This window comes from Argiope bruennichi, chromosome 4 (genome assembly GCF_947563725.1).
Source record: "Argiope bruennichi chromosome 4, qqArgBrue1.1, whole genome shotgun sequence".
Taxonomy (NCBI): domain Eukaryota; kingdom Metazoa; phylum Arthropoda; class Arachnida; order Araneae; family Araneidae; genus Argiope; species Argiope bruennichi.
Genome location: NC_079154.1, coordinates 4,301,754 through 4,316,908, shown reverse-complemented (window position 1 = coordinate 4,316,908; position 15,155 = coordinate 4,301,754). Strand labels below are relative to the sequence as shown.

Genomic DNA, 15,155 nt, shown 5'->3' with positions numbered 1-15,155 from the left:
GGTTTAAATATTTATCTGAATTTCATTTCAAAATTAGAAATATTTCTATTTCTATTCTTTGCCAGTTGGTTTGTTTAATTTTAATTTTTTTAATTAAGCTTACAATGAAATTCAAAATTTATAAATCGTTGAAATTTATTATTTTCTTGTATTTTATATTAGCACCTAGGAGTTATAATAATCCGAAGAAATAATCATTAATTAATATTTTAATATTTTGATTAAATAACTATTTAATTTGAACGATTATGGGTAAAATTAGAAATTATAGATAACGATAACTAAATGTCAAGCTAGATGTTTAAAATCGTATATTTTTAGATTCTTTTTAAATGAAACAATTAGTACAAAAAAACACAATTCAGATACATCCAGAATAAAAATAGTACTACAGATGTATAATTTCGGTTATATTAAATTATACTTACTCAGTGAGTAATATTGTTGTAAGTAGATGAATTTCTAATATTGTTGATGGATTCGTAAATGAATGCAATTATCTACTATCTCTCCTGAAATAATGAGTTCGATTTCTTGCCATTTTATTAAAGTAATTGAAATGCATTTTAATTTCCAAGTATATATATCAATAAAAGTAAGATATATTTTATTTGAAAAAGAAAATTCAAGCTACTATAACAGAATACCTAAAAGCTAATTTTTGGACGGTAAAAAAATATTCATCTGCTCAAAACATTATTATTTAAATGCTTTTCTAATTTAATATTTCGTCATCTAATTCAATTCAATGTTTCTTTCATTCTAATTTAAATATTCAATTTTAATTTCTATAGATTTATTCGCCAAATGAATTGTAACTAAAATTTATATAAAATCTCATAACAAGTGTACCTACCCTATTAAGTTAAATGTCAAAAGAGACAAATTTGAAAATTCTTAAAAGGTGTTTTATGCGCAAAATATAGTTAAAACATATAGGAGAATCTCAAATTTAAACAAAACTATTCACATAATTCTAAAAGTTACAAAATTACTGAAAAATTGGTTTTTAGCGCTGAACTAATCGGGAATCTTTTCATTGTGAACTCATCCTCCGTTCTGGAGGAACAGGGTTAATTCTGGTGGTAATGTCTTAGCTTCGGTACTGAAGGGCTTCAGGTTCAAGACTCTATTCCACCTAAGAGCCGTCCTGTAAGTGGGTCTGCTGCACGTTAAATCCGTCGGGGCCAAACATCTTCCCGCTGGTGTGATGTGGAAGTTTGGAGAAGAGGATGTCAGCTCAGGTGCCGTCCTCGTCATCTGACCACGGTTCAAAATTATAAGGTCCGTACCAAAATAGCCTTAGTGTTGCTTTAAAACGGGATGTTAATATAACTAAACTAAACTGGAGGAATATAATATCTATTTATTTTCAGCAACAACAACAAAAAAAAAACCCCTCGAAAATTATGATTTTTTTTAAAAAAAAAAGTTGTAAATATGAATCTAAATATCGAAAATTAATTATTCAATATTGTTTGAAACAATTGTGATTAATAAAAAAAGTAACGTCTTTAGAGACACATTAAACAGAGATTAAAAAAAAAATTTTTTTTTCTTCTAACATTTCTTTCGATAGTTATTGGCAAATAAAAAAAAATTACCAAACTTCGCTTTAAAAATTACTTCACGAGACATGTTTTTAAGTTTGCGACTGTATTTGCGACTTGCGACTGGTTAAACTTAAGTTTGCGACTTGCGACTGGTGCCACTGTATTCTGAAGTCCTTTCTGTCAGCGGCTAGTAGACAGGTGCTTTCAGACTTTCTTCTTAATCAAAATTGGAGATTTCTGAAGAGTTAAAATTCTTTAAACTATGCTTTGAAGACTCCGTATTCTATATAAAAGGAAACAATTAAAGAAATTCCAAAAACTATTTGATAAGGTTTTCAGGTGAATGTTTAACTTTCTTAAAAAATAATAACTTTTACCCAGAAAAAAGGAACTTTTTGAAATAAAATAATGAATAAATTAAAACTTATCATTAAGTTTCTTTTTGTTTATATGGAAAATAAATTAAATTTGCTGATTATTATACAATTTAATATTGATCAAAATGGATTTATCTCCTTTCTGGAAATATTTTAATAATAATAATCTTATATTTTCTCATCGTAAGAAAATGCAGAGAGCTATTAATGCAGTCATAAATATGCTTCAGATACGACCCTTTCACAACTTCGAAAACAATAACTCTTTTATGTAAGACAGGCTAGTCTCCCGAACTTAACGCCAGCTGCTCTAGTTGAAATCGATCTGTTTTGTCCGACAGTTTTTCTATATTTTTCTTTCTTCCTCATATCTATTTTTATCTAATGAAAGGAAATCATTACTGGACAACACGCCATTGTTATGCGTGCAGCGTCTACCTCTTTTTGCCAATAGGTACTCTTGCCAATTGCAGGGCTAAAACAAATCACAATTAGACGAACCAGAAATAAATTTGTTCGCCTTTAGACAGTCTCTTAGAAACATCCTGTTCACATATTTCTGTTTTTTAGCTTCATTTTTTTTTTTTTTTTTTTTTTTTTTTATGAAAAGGTCGACTACTTAAAATATTGTTAATAATGCCTGGTGATAAAAATGGAAACACGCTGATAAAAATTTGGCTTCAATACAATTCGTAAATTCTAGTGAAATGCCGACAAGAATAACAGCGGAAAAATTAAAACGTTTGCTAAAGCTTCTGTTTTATTTTATTGTTTGAAAATGTTAAGCTTCTCTATCTCTTTACTGTTTGCTATAAAACTATTTAAACCAGTTTTGATCATTACTAATTTGCTTTAATTTTATTTATATAATACTCAACTTAACAGCATCCACTGATAAAGATCCATCAATATTAAGTTTTTTTTTTAAAAATAATTATTAGCAAACATTTCTCATTTGTTTAAAGCCTCGTTTCCATGGCCCGCTGCGTTTACGGATATGGTTCTAAATCTGCCATTTGACACATTGTAGGACCACTCTCGCCTGTGGGCGTCGATGGGAGCTTCCCGCAAATTACAAATCATTCATTAATGTCTAACAATCTGCTTTGAAGCTTTCAGAGAAGGAATATTTATAATGTCACGATGTCCTTTATATTAAAATTATTTATAGAATTATTACAAACTAGACATAAATCAGGGACATAGTAATATATAAATATGGACTTCAAAATAATATCTAATTTCAGATCATTCATAACATAGATACGTAGACTCCTAATCAATGTATTTTGAGGGTCTAGTCACACTTGCTCTGAGTGTCACTTTATTCACAAAAGAGCCGACTGATATCTGGTCTTAAAATATTATGAGGCATGTTTTACGACTCTGCTGCTGCTTCACTTCAAGAAAACATGGTTGTTGTATACGTAATGATAATTTAAGGTTTTCTGAATCGTCCCAAATAATTCAGAATCTTCATATCTTGATCTTTCCATTTTGTCTCATGAATGAATAGTTTGGCTCTTTCTAAATTATATTTCTCATAATTGTTTTGCACAAAAGTGGATGACTCCTATATGAAAAGCCAAAATACCTAGTAAATGACATGTTTTCATAAAATATATGGTTAAATGATCTATTTATTATCAAAATTAATCATTAAAGAAAATCAGTTAGGGATCATTTCAATTTTAGAACTTTCCTGTTCATAAATTAATTGAATTAAATCACAGTAAAATGGATTCATATGAATATTATAAATTACAATGAGTTGAACTTTATTGACCAGAACTGCATACTTAGAGACTTTAAGTGCAGGCTCATCTGAAGATTTGGGGATAATTTGAAGTCTGCTGAATTACAATGAATTAAGTAGATAAAATCAATCAACAACTGATTAAATTTCTTCTTATCTCGCATCATTTGAGGGAATTCTTATCATCTTCCACTTCATTAACCAACCGCCAAGAATATATTTAAGAAAAATAAAGTTGGTAGACCGATTTATGGCTGCTTCTAAAGTGCAGCTTCAAAAAATGTGGATGAGATTCTGTTTTATGGTCATCTAAATAAAGATCTTTTCAATGAGCTACAAATGTAAAAAGTTACTTTAATATAAAAGTAATGATAAAATCACGAAAATATATTGAAGTAATAAAAATTTAAGATTACAACCAGCCAAATAAATTTAATGTAAAGTAAATAATTGATTACTTAAAAGTTTTTGGAGAAATTATTTTATACTTTGAGTATGAATCGTAAATTCTGTAAAGGTTCTCTATAAAAAGGTCATTTTTTTCTTGTAAAATTTTTCTCAGCCCTAAAGCTCGAATAAATTGGAGAGATACTAATTTCAAAGTTTCATTTTAGTCATTCTTTGAAAGCTGAAACAAATGCTTGTATAATTTATTTTATTTTAAAATAATTGAATACTTAATTTAATGCAAAAAATGAGGTGCAATGAGACATTCATTCCAACATAGAATTCGAAGTTCTATTCCTCAGAATAAGTTAAAAAAATATTTATTTATTCATAGCATTCTTATTTTGTGTTAATGCCTTTCTTATCATTTTCCTTTCATAAATCTTTGCTCTGAAAATTTTAAACAATGTACACTTCAAGCGCAATTTATTTTTTTATCAAACAAACGTTTTATGCATTACATAAGAAGCATTCTTTTACTTATGGCAACTATCCAATCTAAATAGATATTCCTTACAACTTTGTTTTATTGTCCTTTATAAATCTCTCGAAATGGATCCACTCATGACTACTTTTATCATTCAGAGGCTCTATCCGTAGAGTCAGCATAATCACTTTATTATCCTTGAACACCACTTATATTACTGCATTGTCGCAATTTGAAATTTAAAAATATAAGGATCTATTTTATTGGAGACAATGCATTCAAAAAGATTACAAAAGCGCTTGGATTTTTTTCCGGAACGGAGGTTGCTCGGCATTTCATAAACGTACATTTTTTCACCGTAATTAAATAATAGATTTGATAGACTGCAGACTGAAAAAGGAAAGTTCATTTCCCCCATATACTATAATTATCTCGTAATCATGAAGTATCGCAGACGTAGTGAAGTGACCAGGTGATTAATAAAATTTTTTGCGGCGGAATAAATGACTCATAAACCCATCACATTGTAAAATGAATTATGTTCATTTTAAATAAATAAAAATATTTTTATCAATTTTTTATGATGAAGATAGAGAAAAGAAGTCTTTGAGTGAAAGTTTCAGTATATTTTATTTATTTATTTATTTGCAAACGTCTTATATTTCCGTTTGCAATTAATTTTCTGCCAAAAAAAATATGAATATTAGATATATCATTTATATGAAATATATATAGTTTTTTTCTATATTTCTTTAAATAAATCTTGAATGAGTGTTGTTATTTTCTGTTTCCTTCATGAAATGAAAAATATGAATTCTTTTGTTTTCATTTCAAATAATAATTATCATATTAACCTAATTGAATTGTTTTAAATATTGGGTGTGTTTTAGAGGGAGCTGAAATCAAGTCAAAACAATAAATAGAACGTTAGGAATATTTCGATTACATTGGGATGCCTGATCATTTTTTCAATGACACAAACGAGCAAATTAATCTACAGACATTCGAAATAAGTAATATTTAATATATTAACAACTCGAAATTAGTAGTATTTAAACAAACCCCTGAATATCGAATATGAAAATAGCAATTTAGAATATTTTCCCATATTTCAATTAGCAGGACAAATTCTGATCCTTTTTCTTTTGAGGTAAACAATTGAAATATATGTAGTATAATAATTATTTTCTTTTTTAAAATTTAAAGTGTAATAATCCAAGCTAGCTTCATTATGAACCTAAATAACGTGCAATACAATTCAAATTTTAAAAATGCTTGTAAAGAAAGGATGGTTGAATATATATTATAAGCAAAATAACTATTACCATTGATTCATTTAAAGTTTATTTAACCTGCTTTTATTCGTTGTTTTCCTTGTTTTTGTTTATAAAATTAACTCTCGTGCAGTTGCAATCATATGACAATCGCAACTGCATTTGTCATATAACATGTAAATACAAGTTGTTTTAGAAACATCCCTAATCCTCCCACAAGTTTTTCAACTTTAATTTAGCCAAAGCAAGAAACTAAACTTTTACTGCGCATGCGTGATGTGACCAATCTTCTTGTAGAGGAACGTCAGTGAGCACGAATTTTTTTTGAACTAATTTTCAAATCCAGCAAACGATAACTCTTCCATTTTATATACTATCTAATATGCATTTTCACTTTTTTACTACTGTTTAACAGCTGATTTGCTTTTATGTTATTTATTTGTTCACATTTGTTTTGTGTAAGAATCTTTCATTTTGTACTTTGTCCTGTAAATTATATTTTCTTTTAAAAAATACCAAAATTAACCCCTATCCATCCGAACCGATTCATTCTGAAGTACTTTTGAATTAAAATAAAACAGAATAAAGGAAATTAAAAATTTCTAATCTGCATAGCGTTACCCCAACTGGCGTAGAAAAATTCACGCATTTGCGTTACCGTAACTGGAGTTGAAAATTCACGCATGCGCACTGTGTTCTGATTGATGACAATTATTATCAACGGATGATTCTTGATTTAAATTATTTTTAGGTTAGTTGCACGCTTTTGTAATTAAATTGTATTTATGTTAGTTATATATTTTTTGTATGTGCTTATAGTTTTAAGTATATCGTTTTTTATGTAGTTTTTTTGTACCTGTTTTCGACCGATTATTTTAAACGATTTATTTTATTTTCTTAGTGTTTGATGCATTTAAAATGAAACATTGTTAATGAATCGATCTGTTCATGATGAATCTGAGAAAATTTTGTTGACAAATTCTTGAGATATTACATAAATTAAGAAAGATATTCTTTAGTGTCCATAAAGTTTAAACGTTCAGTGACTCTCTTATCAGCAATCATATTATAAAAAAATGCTTTGTTTCAGTAAAAAATATTATTATATTAATTGCAGATTAATTCTTTCAACTTTAATTTAAAACATAAATTCTACTTAAGCTAACAGAAAATTAGAGAGATACATATTACGTTATGACTGACGGCCTTTATAATTTTATGAGTGAATTATATGACTTTCAAAGTTTGAAAATAATTTGATGAAGAATCTGTTAAAGTAAGAATTGCGTAAAATATTTAATTATTAAAATTTAAACGAACATTAAGATTGGCGAACTGGCTGGTCGCCAAAGGCGGCTCGTTATTAATAAAACAAAGTTTAGTAGTAAGGAAACGGGACAACTTAATTTCTTTCACTTTAAACTCTTATGCAGACAGATAAAAATTTATTATCCCATTTCTGTCTATTTTTGCTTGCTTGTTTGTTCGTTTTAGATATCAATCTCGGAAAATAAAATATAGTTTTATATAATTTGACAAGAAATGAAATAAAACATTATTTTCATTATTCACATTATTAACATTATTTTCAAACCAGTTATGGAAAAAAAATCAAAAATATTTCTTACTAGCTGTGAAAATCTAGTTTCTTTTCTTCATCTAAATTCTAGAAACTGAGATACATGATGTTTCTAGTTAATTTGTTATTTATGAATGTAAGCTAAAATTAGATTAAATGAAATAAATTTCAATAATATATTTAAAGTCAAAAAGATTTTCTTATTTGTTCTCGATTATAAATTTTTGCATGAAAAAAGAGCGTTCCACGAAATTTTTTTAAACCAGACTTCGCACACAAAATGCCACTTGAAGTTAAAAAAGAACTGTTTCCAAAGTATTTTGTTATGAATTGGACAAAGAAAGTGAATGAAAATTTACTGAATATTTATTTATTATATAAATAAGTACATATAATTAAAATATATACTTCCAAGTACATATAACACGCATGCTGAATAAATAATTAGAGAGTTCTAGAGTTCCCAATCCTATAGAAAACATAATTGTGCAAGATAAGAACAATAGGTTACAATCAACTGCACGCTAGATTGTAACCTATTCCTAGAGAATATGTAAAATGGTTTACTGAATTTAACTGAGCCGTTACACCTGTCATGTATATATTTTCATTTCACTTCCAATAGTAAAAATGTCAAAATACCCAAGAAAAAAATGTGTTCAATATTTTTATCTTCTATTTCATTTATTAGTAATTCTTTCTCTTTATGTGCGTTTCACATAATCTATATTCCGTTGCTTAAATTTTAAAATTTCAATGATGCAAGCAACAAAAAAACTGTCAAATAATGAGCAAATAACCTTATTTTTAATGCATGACATCAGGGGATCCCAAAGTGTGTGTTGTCACCAACTGAAACCAACTGTCAGTTTTCTAAGGGTTGCGAAAAGATCTTAAATTCTATGCATATTTCCAAAGTTTACAAAATGAGGGGAGAATTTAAAATCTTTAGTGAGTCATATGGCAGCAATTTGATAAAAAAAAAAGTACAATGCAGAATTTCTTTTCACTATAAACGTACAATTCAGCTAGATTGCGCAATAATATTGAACCAGTTTGTTATCGCAATATAATATAACATAGTTATCGTAATGTAAACATAATTCATAATAATGTTTTGTGTAGTACTTGTAAAAAATCTTCAATAATTACTATGGATGTGATATGAGAAAACATTTTAATTGCGAATATTTACGTAAAAAATTTCGAAAGTGTATTTACATCGAGAAAATGAAGTGGAAATGAAATATATACATGTGGATTTGAATTGCAGCTGGTATGACGCTTGCATAATCACCCACCTTGCAAATTTATGGAGTACCTGAAATTGCAACAAAAGTTATAAATGGAGTTTATTGGGAATTTTAATAAGTCGACCAGCTTTAATGACAACATCAGGAGTTGCATCAACAACTGGAGTTGCAGAAAGCTGGGTGTTTGTATTTTTGTCCTTTTGCTAAGAAATGAACGGTAATTTTTCAGAACTACTGATTTCCAAGGAATAAAGTCTCTGGAATGGCCTTACGTTTCCCTCTTGAGCTATTCTTACTCTGACGACTCTTGAATGTCCATCCGCTTCAGGAAGGACTTCAGTTTCAATTCCTAATGGCCAGTGAAGGCGTTTTCCATCAATTTCAAGGAGAACTATATCTCCAATTTTCAAAGATATCTCTCAGTTGTGATGACCTTTATGCACTAACATTGTTAAGTATTCGTTGTGAAATCTCGTTCTTAAATCATGGCGTAGTTTTTGAATAAAACCTAATCTTCTATTTAGGAGTTTACTGTCGATTTCCTCTAAATCAATTGTATCACTATTAGGAATGCCTTGCAGGAAACAAGCAGGTGTCAATGGCCTTAGACGTTCTGAATTATCTTCAATATATGTGATGGCGTGGAATTTATTGCAGCTTCACAGTCACATATAAGAGCTTCCAATTCTTCTTAATCAATACTCTTTCGGCCTAAAATTCTTCTTAGCATTTCTTTTAGCATGCGGATCATCCACTCTCACTATCCACCCCACCATGCAGCAGTTGAAGGGTTGAAATCTCCAATCTTCTCTCAATCTAGATTTGATCTTCTCCAAATCTAGATTTTTCAAGGCATTACGTGAACCAACGATGTTGGCGCCTTATCAGTATAGATTATGTTAACTCGACCTCTCCTAGTATTATCATAAAGCCATTATAAAGGTTTCTATGGACAATAAGTTGACTAACTCAAGATGAATAGCCCTATAAATAGCACAGGTAAAAAGAACAATCCATGTCTTTTCACCAGAACGCAAAAACGATGAGCCTGCCAAATCAATCCTGCAATCAAATTCTGCAGAAGCTTTTATTCTATTTTTAGGAAAAGGTGCTAAATGGGACTCAGTAGGTTTGGCTTTAAATCTTTTACAAGTAATACAATCAGAGCTTGCTAGTTTTGCTATTTTATTGACAGAAATAATCCAGTAACTTTCCCTCAAATTGGAAATGAGAGTTCGAAGTCCGGCATGATGCAACTCACAATGTTTCTGTTGCAAACGAATTATTTCATGGTTACCCGGCAACAATATTGGGCATTTAAAATTCTCATCTTCATCTCCCAATATGAGCTTAGTTATAACTTTAAGAACGTCGGTATCATCTTTGAAAGTTCGCATATTTTTCAATGTTTTTATTTTTCTTCCTGTAAAACTTTCCTTTTGAACTAGCTTTAGCAAACAGTTTTCAGCTGATTGGACTTCTTCATAGACTAGTTCGAACTCCTCACATTTTTCTTCAAGGTTACAGTTTTTAATGAAACGTAGTATCCCCGCCAGCATTTTTAAATCTTCATATATTTCGAGAAATAAAGTAAATTGTCAGTAAAGCGAATTAATCCGTGCTCCACACTACTGACTATTGTTTTCCCTTTCTCCGAATCAACTAAATTTTCATGAATAATTTGTTTCTCATTCAAAGGCCAGAATTCTTGTGACTTTGATAAGCATTCTGGACCTCCTCACCAATTGCTCTTTAATAAAATCTTTGCTTCACAACCTCTTGAAGGAAGGTCTGACGGATTCATATGACCTGTCACGAAATGCTAGTCATCAAAATTGGTATTTTTTTCTTATTATTTCTGTTATCCTGTTTCTTACGAATGTATTCCAAGAACTATCCCGTTTAATCGAGTTAAAGTCAGTCCTGGCCACCTGGCAGTATAATCGGGATAATATGAGAGCTCCTAACAGTTCTAATCGAGGAACTGTAATTTCCTTTGTTGGTGACACTCATGATTTATTTGCTACTAATTGAACTGAAATTTTTCCTTTATATTCAGGACTTAAGAAAATACATGAGGCATAAGAGACTTCACTAGCGTCACTGAAATAGTGAAGACTTGTCTGGCAATCTTTAAAAGGATTTAAAAGGAGTCTCCGTAGAATTTTGCAATCTTTTAGTAGATTTACATGTTTGTACCAGGTTAAAAATTCATTACATATATCTGGTTAATATTATATATATATATATCTGTTATGTCATATTATATCTGGTTACATATATCTATCCAATTAATTTTTCTCTTCTATTTTTTTTTTTGTAGAATGATCTTTGGAATAAGAGTAGGTGGATTCGTAAAACCTATTGGATCGTATATTCGTTGAGCAACAGATAATGTTACTTCTGAAATTTTAACAGCACTGTTATAAGAAAGTGTATCGTTTTCAGTATTCCAGGAAAGTTCTAGTATTGGAATATATCTCTTTTATGTTTCTTCTACAATTTTTTTCAGAAGTAGCCCACCCTTGTAAATCAAATTTGGCTGCAGATATCAGTTCTTTAGCTTCAGAAACAAATTTGGGCGACTCTTCCCTAGTTTCTAAACTAGTTATGCAGTTATCTACATAAAAAGATTTTTGAAGTTGACGAGCTGTTTCCTTCCTTCCATCTGGAACATTCTCTAGATGATGATCTATCGTTGCCTCAAGCAAAAATGGGCTAGTAGAAACACCAAATACCACTCGACATTGTCTCAGGGTGATCAATTCCTCTCGTCTTGAAAACTCTTTCCACCATAAAAACTTAAAATAATCTCTATCCTTTGGGTTCAGGCTGATTTGTAAAAAGGAGTTTTTAATATCTGGCGTTATTCCAATAGCAGTTTTACGAAATTGCATTATGAACTTTGGTATTATTTCTAATAAATTTGGACCCTTTTCTAAGCAATTATTCAAGCAATTTCCTTTAGAACCTTTTGCTGAGGCATCGAAAATTGGGCGAATCTTTGTAGTTGTATCTCCAGTCCTTATTACAGGATGATGAGATAAATAGTGTCCTTTATTCTTATCTTCATCTACAACTTCAAATATTCCTTCTAGAATCCAGTCATTAAACACATCATCATATTCACTTAAATATACTGATCGAATAAGATTATTTGTAGTTGACATCAAAAGCTTAGTGGCTAATTCTTTTTTGATTCCTAACTCCGGATATCCACTTTTCCCCGGCAAACTTACTTCATATCTCTTGTCTTCATTTCTTTTAATAGTGCTACGGCAAAATTCAACTTTCCTGCCTTGCAACCTGCCTTGACTTAATTTCTACAGAACGTCGTATACCGATGGCACCTAGGCTTCATAATTCAGTCAAATCTAAATTGGCAACATAAATAATATTCTCTAAAGATTTTGACTGTTTCATTTGTTTACCTTGAAGTGTCCATCCGAGTTTTGCTTTTATGGCTACTAAATTTTTATCAATTGATCCTGTCAGTAATGCACCGATATAATCTGCTCCTATTAATAAACCTGCTTCAGGAGTGTCTTCTCCTGTATCACTTATTTCTATATTTTTTCTCTTCAAAATGGGGAACATTTCAGGATTACTTACACGAGGAATAGCACCACATATTTTCTAAAACGGAAATGTTGTTCCTGAAATTTGAGCACAAGCTCTGCAATGTAATATTATAAACATTATGGGACTTTTGTTTAGTTTCACTGTCCCCCAAAAGTCCATAGCTTAACATTTCTTGATCTACTAGTTCCAATCCTAGTTTATGCACAATTATCCACACGTATCTTTCTTTATAAAAGATCTCTGAGCACCGGTATCGAAAAATTCTCGGGTAATTAAAGATCTGTCTTTATTGATGATTTCCACCAATACCGTTAACAATAATGTAGATGAATTCCTTGGTGACAAGAGAATCTTGGCATCTAATTCAGGTGATGGATTTTGTTTTGTTTGATTTATATTTGGACACAAAATATTATGATGGTTTTTTTTGCATATAATTGACTTCAAATAGGTCCTACAAATCTGGTTTCAAACAAATAAAGCACTCAACTTTCTTCTTTAATATTTCTCTTTTCTCTTCCAATGACATATCAGGAGTTTTAAAGCATTCTGTTGTATTATGAAATGACTTATTACAAAATATGCATTTCTTGTCATTTTTATCAGCTCTTTTTTTCACTAGATATAATGCAAGCTGCCGTAGGAATTTTATCTTTCGATTTAATTCTTTGGAACAAGGTGTAATCTCTCATCACTTTCGACTTCCAATCGAAGATATTCTGACACGTTTCTCATAATATTCGGTTTGACTTTATTTTGAACTCTGCTACGTGTTCGTTCCCACTCTTTTATAAGATCTTCTGGAAGAGCTGACTCTACTAATGTATACAGAATTGCTTCGTACTTTTCAGATGTCACTCCTAATGTCTCCAGTACTCTTAACTGGGTTTCTAATTTATCATAAAGAGCACGTAAAGTGAAAATTACTCCATTATTTGCTTGCATTAATACAAGATTCAAAAGTTCACGAACATAAATTTGGATCAACAACTCATCTTTAGTAAAACATGATTTCAATTGTTCAATAGCTTTGTTATAATTTGCGCCCAACGGCGGAAAACTTTCTACTAAATATCTTACGATGAACCAATTTCCGTCGCCTGCAAAAGATCTTGAAATTTATCATCCAAATCAATACTATCATCATCGTGAATTTTTTTTTTTAATTGTCACCAGAATCCGAGCCATTTTTTTATATTTCCGTCAAAGCGTTTTAATTCCATCTTAGGAAGACCAAAAGTTCGTTTTATTTCATTTAATACCGAAAGTATCACTATTTTCTTCTTTCATAGCTAAAATAAAATCAACTTTCGTTTTCATAGCAATCCACTGATCACGATAATTTTCCGTTAAATCAATGTCATTAGAAAATTCAATATTTTTCATTTGGGACTATATTACTCTAATTTTTCATCTAATTCAAATAACCTTTCAGCCTTATCACTTAAAATATTAAATACCGATATCAATTCAATTTTACTTACCGGTTCCGTTTTCACAGCATTTTCAACTTCTTTCAACTATTCCGTAAATATTCGCCTGAGTTGTGTTCTCTCCCGCTTTAAATAATCCGTAGTCCTGTCGCGAATGCCAATTTGTAAAAAATATTCAATAATTACTATGAACGTGATATGAGAGAACACTTTCATTGCGAATATTTACATAAAAAATTTCGAAAGTATATTTACATCGAGAAACTGAAAGCTGAATTAATTATACCATGTTGAGTTGAGTTGCAACTGGTATGATGCTTACAGTAGTAATTCCTTTCTTTTGAAAAAAAAGCGTGTGTTGTTCATCTCAAAAAAACGTTTGAGAGCCCCTGCTTTAGGTATTAAAAATCCAAGAAGGAAAAAAAAAAAAAAAGATATCATCGCGATACTTTCATTTTAAACAACTTTTTTTTTAAATATATTCTTTTCAATGACAGTTTAATTGAATTGAGTATTGGTTGAGCTACAAACCATAAGATGTTAATAAATCAACGCATTTGTTTACATTTACTTACTTACTTATTTATTTATTAAGTATATATTCTAAAACTTTAAAGGCAGAAAGAGACGTCGTTCCAAAAAGTGTATCGTCGACAAAATTTAATGAAAAAGAAATTTTGATTATCTTTCATTTATCCGTTTTCTTTTTGCGGAAATTTATTTAAAATAAAGACTTGAGTTTGTTTAGTAATTAATGAAATATTCAAAATGTCGTTAATGTTATCGGTGCTTTTCGGAGAGTACACATACAATTCAAGACGAGGAATAATTATATCAAATCCTCTTAAATATTTTCTTACGAATTTTCTTTCTGAAATTCCATCTAGTATGTTATTAAATATTTTTGATATTTATTTTTTCTTACTTTCGGTGTTTGAAGAAATGGATTATTAGTTCTCTTTAAATGAATTTTTATTTTTGATTTACATTCCTAAATTCGAATACATTTCGTCAAATGAAAAGAATGTTCTATCCTATGATTATCGAATAGGTATCAGCTTTTGAAAAAATGAATATAAAATTTTTTTCTTTAATATTAAGTGTTTAATATTAAGAACCCACTAGCAGGTTCACTCTTTATACCAACATGAAAGGTTACACGTATTTTCTAGATACTATATAATAAAATATAAATCAATTTTACATCTTCTATTTAAATATCAATCAATATTACATCTTCTATTTAAAAGAGTTCCATTTTTTAAAATCGCTTAGGATGGTGATGGAAGCATAATGACTAATTAATAAAATAAAGGGAATCGATTTGTTATATTAAATTTCATTCATTGAAGATGGCCGTATTTAGAGACAAGTCAGTTCGCCGAGCTGAATAGTTGCTATACGTTTGGATTTAGTATCCTGTTCAAATCTGCTTTAATGACTTCATAAGAAAAATAATTTTAACCTTCAAATT

General features: G+C 29.7%; 2 protein-coding genes across 2 annotated transcripts in view; one reads left to right on the top strand and one right to left on the bottom strand.

Annotated features, from left to right (window-relative positions):
* Positions 1–15,155, top strand: part of LOC129965482 (rap guanine nucleotide exchange factor 4-like) — a 612,559-nt gene that overhangs the window by 279,546 nt on the left and 317,858 nt on the right. The window lies entirely within an intron of this gene.
* On the bottom strand, positions 11,111–11,836 carry LOC129965644 (uncharacterized). Its single transcript, XM_056079725.1, has one exon. The coding sequence runs from the start codon at positions 11,834–11,836 to the stop codon at positions 11,111–11,113; it is 726 nt and encodes a 241-aa protein (XP_055935700.1).

What these genes read in the sequence shown, in the direction of transcription:
- LOC129965644 (XM_056079725.1), bottom strand. Translation starts at nt 11,836, where the DNA reads ATGTCAACTACAAATAATCTTATTCGATCAGTATATTTAAGTGAATAT.